The sequence below is a fragment of the Rhopilema esculentum genome, chromosome 12 (genome assembly GCF_057945365.1).
Source record: "Rhopilema esculentum isolate cy_ngs chromosome 12, ASM5794536v1, whole genome shotgun sequence".
Lineage (NCBI taxonomy): Eukaryota > Metazoa > Cnidaria > Scyphozoa > Rhizostomeae > Rhizostomatidae > Rhopilema > Rhopilema esculentum.
Genome location: NC_142826.1, coordinates 1,613,743 through 1,627,778, shown reverse-complemented (window position 1 = coordinate 1,627,778; position 14,036 = coordinate 1,613,743). Strand labels below are relative to the sequence as shown.

The following is a 14,036-nucleotide window of genomic DNA, read 5'->3' as shown; positions in this document are numbered from 1 at the left end:
CTATATTTCTTTAAACTTTTTAAATATTCAAGACCTAGAGAAATATGTCAAAAATTCATGAACCCTACTAAGTAACTGAACAATTGACTGACCCAAAAAAGTAGGCTTCGTTCAAATTCTAGACCCAAAAAAAATAACCCAAGCACTCCTATCCTAAAAATATATTAGAAGCCCCGGGGCTCTAGCGCATCAGTAGTGATTTCGATTCATATTGCTGTTAATTTGAAAGTCTTTCATTTTTGTTTCTACTTAAAATGTACAGCAGGTTGCTGGTTTCTAAGTAGTTTTACATTATTTTATATGACTAATCCTTGACGTATTTCTAACGTGTCAATGATTTCTTTAAAGGTGAGATTGATTGGTATTCAGGCGTTGTTTAGGATGCAAAACAGGAATCGGCCTGTAAGCATTTTTCTCGCGATTGGCAAAACTGTTCAGAATCATTTCTCGGCTAATTTTAGATTTTTTTCTTTAACATTTCAGACCCTGTTGTTGAGGCAAAGCTGAACCCAAGCAGAAAGACAATCACAAATGAAAAGATCGAGTTGTTCAACTTGGCTGCAGTTAAAGCCTTGTAAGTTATTTTGAGGTTTTTGAAGAGTGAAAGCAAAGATTTTATTATTCCTTGTGGCAATGTTGTCGTAAATGCTGAAAAATACAGTCATATGGTCTGTAGCCAGGAGGAGGTGGGCGTTAGCGGCTGGTTTGTCTGTCAAGCAGAGAGCTTGTTTCTTCTATTTAATTAATTTTTCATTTTTTACTACCTTTTCAACTATCATCATCGTTATTTAATACTTTCATGCTTTTTATTGTTATCACCACTACCCACCTTCATTACACTTTCATTTCACCACCATCACCCACACTTTCGCACTCGCCATCCTTCCCTCTTCCACATTTATTACCTATTCCTCTCCGCTGCATTGCATTCACACCATTCCACATCAGCCAATCCGACACCACCATCGCCTCTTTTAAATGTGTATATTTTTAGTCCGTTAACTTTTGCTCTGATGAAGCCCCGTATACCAGACGAAATATTAGCCTTCACTAATTTACGTGTATTTGTTGTTGTTTATTCTTGGCGCATTGCGGTGTTTCTTATTTACTACAATCTTGATTCTGCTGGTGATGTTGTCCAGGTCATCCTTCTGTAAAATGCATTCTGTAGAAATTAAGCTTTCTTTGACAAATTGATCTTAAACGCATATGTTTGCAGTTATATATTTAAAATACCTTTATTTGTTACTTGAAAAGAGCCACATGTTTGCAAAATTCTGCCCTAAACACACGTTTTTGCTGCTTTTAGATCCTATAAGAAGCGTTAATACTGTATGTATAATTCGGTTTTGACCAAATGTTAGAGATGAAAAACCAGGTTCTTTTATTGATAGCTCGCGACTTGAAGCTAAAATCTTTTTTGATCTGTTAACATGCTGTTTTTCCGCACAGCTTTTACTGTCGAAGTATGGCTGTGGAAGCTCTTCGCATGTAAACATGTTTCCTCTCGGTAGTGAAGTTGAAATAAGATTTTCGTTTTCCTTATCGATCGCCATTCATTCTGGAGTATCGACAAACTGTGCTTTCTGGCGTCCAGTGAACGATGTGCAGCATTTCTTCCCGAGGAATACCTGATCCAACTGCCTTATGTCAGCTCTAAAAGCAAAACAATTGAATGAAACATTGCGGGGCCTGTTTCTGTTGCCTGTTTTCCTACAAATGCTTTTCACTGTTTTCTACAAATTTTAAGATATCCTTCACAAAGAACATGTTTGGTGGTGGGGATATACTCCTGCATGAGTAGAAAATACTCCGATGCATCATATCCCAATCTGTGAAAAACCTCAGTACCAAAATTAAAGATTTTAAACCCTTTTTGTTAATTTAATCTTTCTCACGTATAACATATTGTCTGCATCATAGGAAGTCACCCCAGATCAGAGTGCTAAATGCAAGCTCTGAAGTTGCCGCTTCGAAGCCTCAAGAGACTTCTGATGGTTTACACTACAGTCCAAAAGTCGAGAAAGTTGTATGTAGCGATTATCAGATACTATTTCTGATTTAAAAATTGTGGCGTGTTGTCAAGGATTTACAGCTTTCCTCAACTGTACTCGCAGTTTCAGAAGACATAATTTTTGATTTGATTTACAGTCTCGGACCATATTCTATGAAGATTTGATTTGACTTAAACTATGTGAATATAGAAAAGGGAATTGCTTTCGTGTGTAGAACAGGAAAGCTCGAGTCTGAGTTTGATGTTTGAAGGGATAAGCAGGCACGAGGATGTGATGAAATACTAGGATGCGCTTTGTGTATAGAACAGTTGCCTGTGGATCGCAATAAGCGTGGAACTCGGAGAAGCAACTCAGAACCATCATGTTCTATACGTCAAGCGTGTAGAACTCTGCCTGTACGGCATCGAGCACTTTTTTTAGACTGTTAAACCGTAATATTCATTAGGGTACCAGGATGGATGGATTTGTATTGTTTTTGATGAAGCAGGATGTAACTAGCAAGTGCTTCTTTTCCCGATCTGAACTACTGATGTGATAACCTAATCCAATAACATTGACAGGCAGGATGTCATATGATTGACATTCCTCAAAGCTCAGTTATGGCTTCTGCTAATTTTCTATTTACCAGGCCTTTTTGCAAAACCATGCATTTCCAATTCATCACAGAGGATCAAAAAAGGGCAATGCAGATTATTGGCCAGTTCAGTGTTTCTTGTGTTTCATAATAATAATAAGGTTGTTATGACCAACGAAGATTTCAAAGCCATTATCTTCCTCACTTTAGATCCGGATTGAAAATGAAACACACCCTTCTCTGTTTTTTTATTCAAAACATATTAAAGAATATATTATGTTGTTTGAGGTTCATTTCGAAAGACCCTGTCTGTTCTACTGAGACACAGCGTTCACTTGAATCAATATTTTATATTGCTAGAATTGAAATCAGTGTAGTATGTAATGATTTCCACGGCTCATTCTAATTTTTTTTTTTTTTCATTTTTAGCAACTGGACATGATCTTGAACTCATTCTGCAATCAATACATGGTCCCCACTGACGCCTCCTGCTGCATAGAAATGGAAAAGATCACAAAACTGCAGTTTAATACCTTCGCAGTTTTTGCAACATGGTATTTCTTTTAATCTAGATTTTCAATTCACTGACCGATATTATCAAAGTAGCGAGAAAAGCCTCCTCGTGCAGAACTCCAAGGGTCTAGTACTCCAAGAAATAGCTATTATAACGCCCTAAGGGTTCCTCGTATGACAGCGAAATCAACCAGTTAACGAACCGATGTGCTATGCCAATGGGCCTAGGCTCTGAATAGATAACAGACAGAAGACAGTCCTTGGTTTATGTTTTTCTAAAATCTAAACACGAAGACTGACTAATCAAGTAACGAAAACTAACAAGCAATATGAGCGTCACACTGCAAGTTGACATAATAGAACATTGCCATTAATAGGTGTTCACTTACACAACAGAACTGAAGGACTTTTCTATTGCAACAGCATCCCCTGAAGTTTTGAAATTTTGGTTTGTCACAACCGATACGAGTTATTCTGCTCTTCTTATGTGACAAGATTTGCCACATTTAGAGCCAAACAAGATGTTTATCGGTTTAATAAGTGGTTTATGCCATCTGTTAGGCGGAATCCAGAACAATGGCCTCTATATAAGAAATAAAGAAACAAGGTTACAGAGGCCGTCCGAATCGCATCACAGGACCATTATTCAGGTCTAATCGAACAAAACAAAAACAATCCAAAACAAATGTTGCAAACTATCAACAAAGTGCTGGACAGAAATTCATCGAAAGTATCAGTTACTAGCTTAAACTACGCAAAATTTATCTAATAATAGCGAAATTGTCAATGCTTTTAACAAGCACTTTGTCTCGGTTGGTCGAAACTAGCGGACGAAATTAAAACAAAATCGACTGATGACCCTCTTGCCAAAATAAGTGACAATAACTCTATGATTTCTAATTTCAAAACAGTTGATACTCAGCAGATCTTAGAAGCACTGACGGGGCTGAAAAACGACAAAGCCAGCGGGCCAGATAAAATCCCTGTTAGATTACCTAAAGATGCATCCGAATTTATTGCCCTCCCTCTTACACTAATATACAACTCATCACTCACCGCAGGTAATTTTCCAGATATCTGGACGATTGCAAGGGTGACCCCAATTTTCAAATCAGATGCAAGAGGTGACATGAATAATTACAGGCCTATGTCCGTTCTTTCGATATTTGCAAGGATTCTTGAAAAAATAGTTCACGATCAGCCGATTGGCTATTTCAAAGAGAAACAACTGCTAAAAAAGAATCAGCATGCGTTTCGTAAGCTTCAAGACATTAACAAGCTTATCCAAATGATGAATGAGAAACTAGAAAATATTTCTGGGTGAATGAGGATCAATAAATTACGTGCAAATCCTAAAAAGACTTATGCTTATTGGCCATCCACGTAGAATAAATAAAATTGAAACTTTAGCTCCTCTGAAGCTTAATGGCACAGAAATAAAACGTGTGAAAAAACTAAATTATAGGTATTATTGTGGACGAGAATCTCAACTGGAAGGAATACTTTAAATCTTTGAAAGAAAAAGTAGCAAATGGTCTGTCTGCGTTGAAAGACCTGAAGCACAAACTATGTGAGGTTTATCATGCGCTGGTTGAAAGTCACCTCCGATACGGGAATGTTGTCTGGGGTAGCCTGCCAAACACGAAGCTACAAACGCTTCAGGGTCTACAGGATAGGGCATTCTAAATTATTGCAAAATGCCAAGCGACAAGACCCCTGGACCAGTGATTGGCTAAGCGTTGATCAGATCTATCATGACACATAAAATAGTTAATAAGCAGTGCCCTGAGAGCCTCTGTAATAAGTATAATGTTGAAATTTCTAGTTGTAGCACAAGAAACAATAGAAATCTCGACATCCCAAAATTTAAGGTTGAGAGTACGAAAAAAGGTATTCCACCTCTCTAGGCTTAAAGCTTGGAACGAAATACCCATAGAACTAAGGGAGATCCCCTCGCTCTATCAATTCAAACGAAAATTAAAAGCTCTTTTGAAGAGCTCAGAAAGCCCGAATTAAAACACGACTCCCAGGAAGATCAGACATCAAATTCAATTCACTCATATAATTGAACAATTTTTTTAAATTTTTTCTTCCATTATTAGTTTTTTTAACTTGTCATAACTTGTACTTAGGTTTCTGATGGGATATCGTGTTGAAATAAGAATTTAACTAAAATAAATGAACAAAAATCGGTCAGTTAGTGCTAGCCAGTCAATAACCGTGTAAATGATATCATGCTCACTGATTGGCCAATCATTGATTGACAGGTGTCTTAGCCATTTTAGTGTCTGTTGATTGAATCCTTTTGATAGTTGTCATCATTAGTAAAGCTGCCTCTGAATATTCAGCTAATGAAATCTTCGGATTTTATCATTCGCAATTGCCCTGCAAGTGGTTTTAAAATTCTTTTGTATTTCTTTTCCAGTGTTCTACTCTGGTTCGTAATGTTTTGTTTGAGAAGATGCTCAAGGTGCAAGCAAGGTAGTGTTTTTAAACTTATCCTTCATTTGTCTGCTTTAGGCCTAAAAAAAACTGTGACTTTCGGATATATTTGCACACATAAGGCCTAAGGAAACGGGCTAATTCCTACTATTGTCACCCAGTTCACTTAAAAATGTCGATTCCACTACAGTCTGCATTTATATAATTTTTTTTAAATCTCCAAAGAGACTTGTTTTACTCCCTTTTCCATAGACTGCTGGTGCATTTTTATGCATCCAATGAACATGTCGTCGTTTTTCATTCAACAGTCGCTTTACAAATTCATCTTTTAACATATTTGTCAAATCTCCTAAATGGAAGGAAGCTTTTAGGAGAATGTCTCTCAAAATCTTTCTAATTATGAGCTTAACCTTAATCTTCCTAGCTCGAAAACACCGTCAAAATTTTGCAACATTTGAAGTTTAGAATAGCCATTAATTTTCTCTTTAAAAATACTCATTTTGAATTTCGCTTTAAGAGAGATGCAATTTTCGCATGGGCTCCTCTTTAATGATACTTCATTTAGATCAAATTATATTTGGTCAAGAAACCCACCGTATTAGATTTACTTATCATAGACCATCTTATGTCATTTCGTAAATGCTAGCATCGGAAGTTAATTAAATTTCTACACGATAAATAAGCATTCCAACATGAATTTTTTAATTTTGATAACAGCTGCATTCCTAGCCTCTAAGCCAGGGGTCGGCAACCCGTGGCCCACGGGCCACATGCGGCCAACAAGGTACTTTTTGTGGCCCGGAAGGCCCCTGTTAACCTGTAAATAATGTGGCTCAATGCACGAGTGTCGGCTCGATATTGATTCAGTGATCTTAGATTCTTGTCTAGATTAGCATTCCTCGTTAATATTAGCTACTAGTCACTCGAACAAGCTGAACAAGAAGCTTCAAGGCCATGGTCAATTTGTGAATGTCATGTATGAACATGTTGTCACGTTCCTGCGTATGCTACATCTTTGGAAAACTCAGCTGAATCAAGGGAACTTGGTTCACTTTCCATTTTCAAATGGAGTTGATCGAGCTGCAGGGTACCAGTGAATCGAAACAGAAATACAAGGAAACTCAAATCATCCAATTTTATATGGAGTATCTCCATTCACGTACAGCTTCCACGTTACAGTACATTTACCGATAAATGCAAATTTATTGATTAGATTAGTAGTGTAATTTTGGTATATATTAAAATTATACTGTATTTTGAGTTGTGGCCCTCGTATGCATTTCAAAAATCAAATTTGGCCCCCTGGTTAATAAAGTTTGCTGTCTAAGCTATCTATTTCTATTTCTGGATACGCATTCCTATTTCTTCAAAATAGCAAATGACTTTTATGCGATAAAGTTTTCGTCTTGCTAATAGCATTTTTGAACCGAAAACGTATGCTACAGGATCTGTTGATATATTTTTTATCATGAGAATCATTCAAAAGGCTCGAATACACGATCCGATGCTGTGATGGATTCTCAGTTATTCATTATTCAATTCCCTATAATATTTGAAATGCTGAAAATAGTTCAGGAATTATTAAAGCCTCGTGGTACAAAATCAGACCAGTTTTCTTTTCGTGTTGATCTGTTGAAACTTAATGAAATCTTCCGGCTTGCGTCACAATTAGTCAAGACAGCTGAAAATGCTCTTTGCGTTTATTTTTTTTCTCTCAGGATCTGTGCATATCGCCCTTAGAGCAACTTTAAAAAAACTATATTTATCCGTAATTATCATTTTTAAATTATATTCCAGTGGTATGTGTACTTGCAACTTTTCAAAAATATGGTTTTTGATCGGATTTCATTTTTCTTCATCATGTTCCGTCATATTTTGTCGGATTCCATCGTATTTTGTCGGATTCCATCGTATTTTGTCGGATTCCATCGTATTTTATCGGATTTTATCGTATTTCCCCTTTTCCGTGATCTAAAATTCCGCCCTGCAGCTATTTTGTCCCAAAAAATAAAAAGTTCTCTGAGGGGGGGGGGGGGAGGGGCCTTTATTTGAATCAGAATGAAACATGACTCATAATTTTCATGAAATTCTGAAATTGCGAATACGATGAACTTCTTCGTGAGTCATCTTTGTAAGGTCTTTATTTATGAACAAGCATAATTCTTTTCTTTCAGACCCAGAGCCTATCGAGCAGACTGGCCTTGCCTGGATGCACTCAGATACGATGTACTCTGTCTTGAAATCAATGGCCAAACTTGCCGTAATAATGGCGTATTTCTTTGTTTGCGATAGGTAAACCGTTTTCTCCATTTTAAGTTGCGAGAATTAAAGAAAATGAGAACTTTGTTACGATTTACGAGAACTTTGCTACAGGAACGAAAGCAAATTAAGTTAGTTTAACAACGAAATCAAGCATTTTCAAATAGCTTCACAATGGGCTATATTTAATTTTCGGAATCATTTGTCTATGCATATTTGGAAGCCACATTAAAACTTTTAGAAAAGTTGCCTGATGACCGCATTAAGCATGAAACTCGGAGTAGAACTTAAAACCGTCCTGTTCCATACACCAAATAGCGTAAAAAAACCTTTGGTAATGGGAAAAATTTTCCCTATCCCTTCTATTGGAGTTTCTGAATTTTCAGGACACTTAAGGCCGCCAAAGTTTATTCAAAGCTCTTTCTTATAAAATATGGATTTTAGATGTGTTTTTTTAGTTGACCTGCTTTATTGTGCTTGTACATCTTCTTTTACCTTCACTCTTTCACACCACCCATATTAATTATTCATTTCATGTGTAGTGACATCGTCACTAGCTGTCTCTAGGAGGGTGGGAAGACAGAAAAATCCGATGTCAAACAGTTTGTTTCTTAATAATGAAAACTTTACATCAATCTTTAAAATTTACAATTACAAGCTGACAAGGTCACATTGATTTCGGTTATTCTGGATTCATGTGAAGGCTATTTATCATGTATAGACTTAAGGAGCTTGCTGTCTCTAATTGGTCTCTCTAATTGGTATTAAAAGATAGATAGCTTCAATCTGTGCATGTTTTTCCTTTTCTCGTGAAATTGCCTAAAAAAGCTTAAAAAAGCATAGTATAATTTACTTCCATGATTTTTTCTATTTTGCTTATGATTCGGCCAAATGAATGTTGGATAAGTAGTTGTATCGTTTGTGTTTCATATAAAACATTGAATCAGGGGAGTGGAAAGAAAAATTAATTATCAACTTTTCTTGAAAAGTCTTAATTATCCGGGATTGTAGCTTCAATGTAAGCATGTATTGCGATTTCTAGTAATGGAATTTCATGTTTCAGAGTAAATTATTTTATGTCGCACAGGGTATTTTTTCAAGTTGTTACGTCTTTCAGGTGTTACGTGCTAATGAAAGCACCGAAAGAATTCTCTTGGGCTGCATTTTTCGTCCCAATTGGCGTCATGGTCCTCCTTGGGATTTATAAATTAGAAAAAACAACTGATGTAAGTGCTGTGAGATATTTTCTTTTTTCAAGTTTTCTCATAGTAAGATTTATATTTTATTATTTCTCCGAAAGATACTTTTCCAGGAATTGTGGGTTATGCACCCCTCCCCCCCCCATTATATGCACCCCCCGTTATATTGTAATTGTACCAGTGTACCTTTGATTGCTATGTTATGAGATATGCTCTCAGATTCTAAAATTATGAGATATCGTATTTAGAACACATATGTTTGTAACGTAAAACAATCTTATATGCTGTTTTATCTTATATGTTATTTTAGCTAACTTTACTGCACGGTGATCAGTCCGATGAGTGGAAAGGCTGGATGATTTTTGTCATTCTGGTTTACAATTACACAGGCGCAGAGAAGGTATCCATTTTGTATTCAAAATACCTATTTATAGTAATATTTATCAAACTCTTCACCTCAGTAATAAAGAGTTTAATGAAATATCGTATCCAAAGTCACTTTTATTTCTTTTTTATGTAGTTTCTTACTATGTTATCAGATGAAGCTTTCTTGCTGGTTTCGAACTTTACTAAGACCATTTTATGTGCAATGGAGAATTAATTATTTAACTAATTATAACCAATTAATTAGTTCAAATATGTGTACTTCAGTCGAGTTTCCTTTTTCAAGATTCTGTCAACCAAGGAGAAAATATTATGTTTCGATATCCGAAAATCGGAGAATTGCTATCCCAAAAAAAGATTATTACAAATCCATACCAGTAAAAATGTGATAAAACCATTTATTACGGAAAACTTTATTTAAACCCTTCATATCTAGAATTTTTCAAGTCATCCTATAGCAGAATCAATTGAATCAAGTGCAATCAATTGCAATCAAGCTGCATCAGTTCCAATCAAATTTTTGTGAAACCATTCATTGCTCTGTTTTGATATTTTCAGTTCATTGATTATTTTAGTTCACTACCAAATTATGCAGCATGAAACATTTAGTCCGACAAATATGAAGGGAGAGTCTACAAGCAAAGAATTTCAAAACTTTTCAAATGATTTTGAAATTAATTACAAGTGACATTCGATAGTCTGGTGCTTAAACTCTTTCATATAATAAATGTTTTTATGCTTTGTTTACTCATGGCCCTAACCGACTTGCTCCCTTGAATTTATAAGCTTCATTGACTGTGCTATCGGCAGTAAGCCTCGACATATAGCTCATATTTTATAGCTCATATTTTCTTTGTAGATTTTGCCGGTGTATCTCTTCATTGAAGTTTTGTTTGCATCATACTTGTTTATAATCGGCTTTGAGAGCTTCATGTATTTGTGGACAACAGGTGATTTTGGCTTGTACCGCGTCTGCAAGGTCTGTTTTGAATTTATAAACCAGTAGTTACGACCAGATTTGTCTCTCTTTTGCGCATGAAACAGTGGCTAATTGCAATTTTACGCTATGAAACTGCGCCATGCCCAGTAACTGCTTAAAAAAAGACATTTATTTTCATCAAGACGAAGGTCAAGTTGTTTTTTGCGTAGCTTGATTAAGTTTTTTTATTTCATTCAGTATAGCTAGAAATTTGGTGCCAAATTACGCGACCAGCTAGCAAGATGGGAAGAAATATACCACATTTATAATTTTTGCATAGTTATGCATTCCACCAAACTATCTTTTTCTGGCTTCAGAATCGATTTCATATTTCATCTGCCAGGGAAAATGGATCTATTCCCTGCTACTTCCTTTTAAACAGATTCTGAAACGAGATTAGGCCTCAGGAACATCAATTCCTTTGTATGATCAATTAATTGAAAAAAGCAGCAACATAATTTTCTTGTAAGCGACAAAAGTGAAGCATTGCTAATCTAACTTTTTGTGGCTTCTTGAATCAAAGGCAACCCACATCCTTGCCACAGAATAGAGAACGTTAAGTATGAAAGAGTAAAAATGAAGCGGACCCAAGCCTTTCCATGTAACATTTTTGGCATTTAGGTGCAGCTTGGAGTTTATTAGTACGGCCATTCGGCCATAGTCTCATATTCCTGCATAAAGCAATAACTTTATTCACCGCATTGAGGGTAACTCTTTGATCTAGAGCCGCCAAAAAGAATTTAGAATTGTTTCGCTGAGAGCTGCACAAGGAAAACAGTTTTCGTTTGTGTAACGGCAGGAGATGGAAGCACTTGAGTATATTAAAGCAAGTAAATATGTCCTGGCGAGCTGGCTTTCGTAATTACGTTATTATACATTTATGTTGATTAAATGTATTCACATGAAGCTGGATATATAACCCTGCCAAAGCCATAGCTACTTTGTTTTATCAAGGAGATGTGCTAGGCTTAACGGATAATATCATATCCTAGACAAAGCATGTTACATTGCACTAACATATAAGTTTATTGCCTTTTTTAACACTAAGCAGCTTAGAAACGAAAATATGTGATTAAGACATCTTCAATATGGAACTACCTTTGTCGAAGCTCTTTTTCCCATCAACTCCAACCGTACATCTGCCGTTATTACATCATTCGGCAGTCGAAAAACATCTTAAATTGCTTTCTGACTTTCACTGCCAGTAAAATGATATTTATTAAGTAATACAACCTCGAATGGTTAAAGGACATATATTTAGAGTTTCCTGCTTTAATAAGTTTTCTGTCAGCTAGGGTTAAAGTTCATCTTTTGGTCTTTTGTGTCAACCATCACCCTCACGAGAATAGGATAGGGGAGGGGGGAGAAAGTTTGTGTGGTTGAGGTAAGTTGAGATCAAAGACAGTCTAACAAGACAACGGTTTGCTTAAGTTGAAATTCATCAGAGAACAGAATTGACGACTAATGCGATATAAAAGTAAGTTTTGGGTAAATTAATTAAGGCTTTTCTTTTTGGATTATTACTGAAATGATTAAACATTCTCTTACACCATGAATTTTCTGTTTTTTAGGTGATGGCAAGACTGAACGTCATCCCCGTAGCAGCATGCCTCTTTATGGACAGACCGTACCAGTTTTATTACCTAACTTCTATCCTGTCTATTTGGTTCATCTTCTTGTATCTGATGATGATATTCCCACCTAGGCTGACTGCAAAATATGTCGAAGGTAAGTAGGCCTAGTTTAAAGATACTTTTGTCACTAAGGTCTTCTAATTATTTTCAAAGCTTGTTTTTGTGTCGCCTTGTTCATTAAGAAATATAAACTAAACCTAGGAAATTCCTTTAGAAAAGGAATTAATTAATGAAATCTTTTCTTAGGTTGTTTAACCTTTTGTGGATGTTGTCTCTCTAATTAAGATACAAGAGTTACTAATTGGCGATTAATTTCTTCTTTTTCTCTTCAATGGGTTTTTGTTTCATTATATCGTTTGCTTTCTAGAAAATATAAAGAATTATATATGGGTTATGCTGAAATTCGGTGTTTTGTTTGCTTTGATTTTCATCATTTGGGGAAATGAGGTAAGCTGTTTCTTTTGCTATCAGTTTTGTCCAGAATTGGTATTATTTCGAATGTAACTTTTCATGAATAGAGGGGATGCTACAGTCTCTTTTAAGTATCTTGAAATTTTGCGTGCTTTCGCTAAGATATTGTCCTTAATGGTATGAATGCGTCGTTTGAATTCCAGAATAAATTAAACCGCATTTTGCTGCCGAAAATCAAAACATTTTGAGTATCTAGCCCCCTCCCCCCCTGCCTCCGTTTGCAATATTCCCAAAAATGAATGTTAATCTTTTACTCGCTTTACCCTTTGTGGCTTTTGTTTTTCAGACCGTCTGTGATTGGCTGTTTTCGCGCATCGCAATTAAAGAACTATTCATTGATACTTTCGATGGCGTTCACCAATGGACGCTGAGATCTGGCAGGGATCGATATGTAAGTTGCTTCCTTTTTCCTTTATTTCTGTTTCAAAAATCTTACATCTATACGACAAAACCACGTGTACCTTCCCCAAAATTTTTGATTAGCAACAGTCTCAAAGCCTAAAATAACTCTTTGTAATACTAACGAATCGTTGTAGTTTTTGGCTATTTAACCAACATTGTTTTGGGTCGATGTGGAGCAAATTCCGCATTTTAGAGAAATTTTCAATTTTGGTGTTCTAGATATTTTTAGCGGGGATTGGAGAATCGTCACTTTTCAAGGGCCCTGTTTGCTAAGGTGAAGATCCTCTGAAGAGAAAATTCTAATTAACGGGCTTGAATCAAATTCAGAAATCCAGAAAGGCAGTCTTTCATAGCTTGAGACATCTTTTATTATTCTGATCACGGTCTATTGCTTTTTTGACGGTTGATATTGGTTCTTTTTGCTACACTGTAATAGTCCCCGCCCCCAGTAAGAGTATGATAAAGATCATGTGAAGCAAGAAGAGCTTGCAGGGAGAGATGGCAGTCGAGTAAAGGCGTGTTCGTATTGATTGGCTGCCTCAGTGGTCTAGAAGAAAGACAGGATTGAGCTTCTTATTGTCTTAAAACACCAAGTTTTGAAGCCTGTTCATTTTCAAAAGAAAGAGGACCCCAATCAGAAGCGGAAAGCCATTCTTTAAAACCGATGTTGATTGATATGGATAGGCGAGCACCGAAAAAGAAATAGGTCGAAGTAGTTGAAAGAAACATGATAAAGAGAAAATGAAAATGTTGTTAGGGGCGATAGTTAAAAATGATAGAGACGATATAATGGTGTAGGATTGATCACTTGCTCTGACACGTGGCAGTGTCTTCTTTTGCATCGCATGCTGCTACTTATTAATTATAACGAAATTTTTATCAAAATGCTAATATCGCTGTGCCTTTTGCATGAGAATTCTGTTTGCCTCTTTACCGACATCTGTAATTGGCAGTGTTATCAACTTTTGTAAGCTTCCTTTTCTCTCTTATTTCCTTCTCATTGATTGTAGGCTCAGGGAAACCCCTTAGCGTATAAGTTCGATAGGGTTAATGAAATAAGCTCCTGTCACGTCGTTCTCGAATATCAAAAGAATCCTGAATTGTGAAACTTTCATTAAGAGAATCAATGTAGATAGGACCCGGCATATCTGTAAAAATACTTAT

The 14,036-nt window shown here is 36.1% G+C and overlaps 1 protein-coding gene and 1 long non-coding RNA gene across 2 annotated transcripts in view; one reads left to right on the top strand and one right to left on the bottom strand.

The window, feature by feature from the left end:
- Positions 1-14,036, top strand: part of LOC135681389 (N-acetylneuraminate (7)9-O-acetyltransferase) — a 32,039-nt gene that overhangs the window by 11,966 nt on the left and 6,037 nt on the right. The window contains exons 10-20 of the mRNA XM_065195839.2: positions 484-574; positions 1,924-2,029; positions 3,019-3,143; positions 5,528-5,583; positions 7,719-7,836; positions 8,921-9,029; positions 9,313-9,402; positions 10,246-10,365; positions 11,937-12,093; positions 12,367-12,446; positions 12,757-12,861. Of these exons, the coding sequence (XP_065051911.2) occupies positions 484-574; positions 1,924-2,029; positions 3,019-3,143; positions 5,528-5,583; positions 7,719-7,836; positions 8,921-9,029; positions 9,313-9,402; positions 10,246-10,365; positions 11,937-12,093; positions 12,367-12,446; positions 12,757-12,861 (1,157 nt within the window). The remainder of the gene's footprint in view (positions 1-483; positions 575-1,923; positions 2,030-3,018; positions 3,144-5,527; positions 5,584-7,718; positions 7,837-8,920; positions 9,030-9,312; positions 9,403-10,245; positions 10,366-11,936; positions 12,094-12,366; positions 12,447-12,756; positions 12,862-14,036) is intronic.
- On the bottom strand, positions 1,454-3,550 carry LOC148958687 (uncharacterized). The gene is made up of 2 exons (XR_016144445.1): positions 3,492-3,550; positions 1,454-1,656 (listed from the first exon to the last, which is right to left on the bottom strand). It is a non-coding gene; the product is annotated as an uncharacterized LOC148958687 (long non-coding RNA).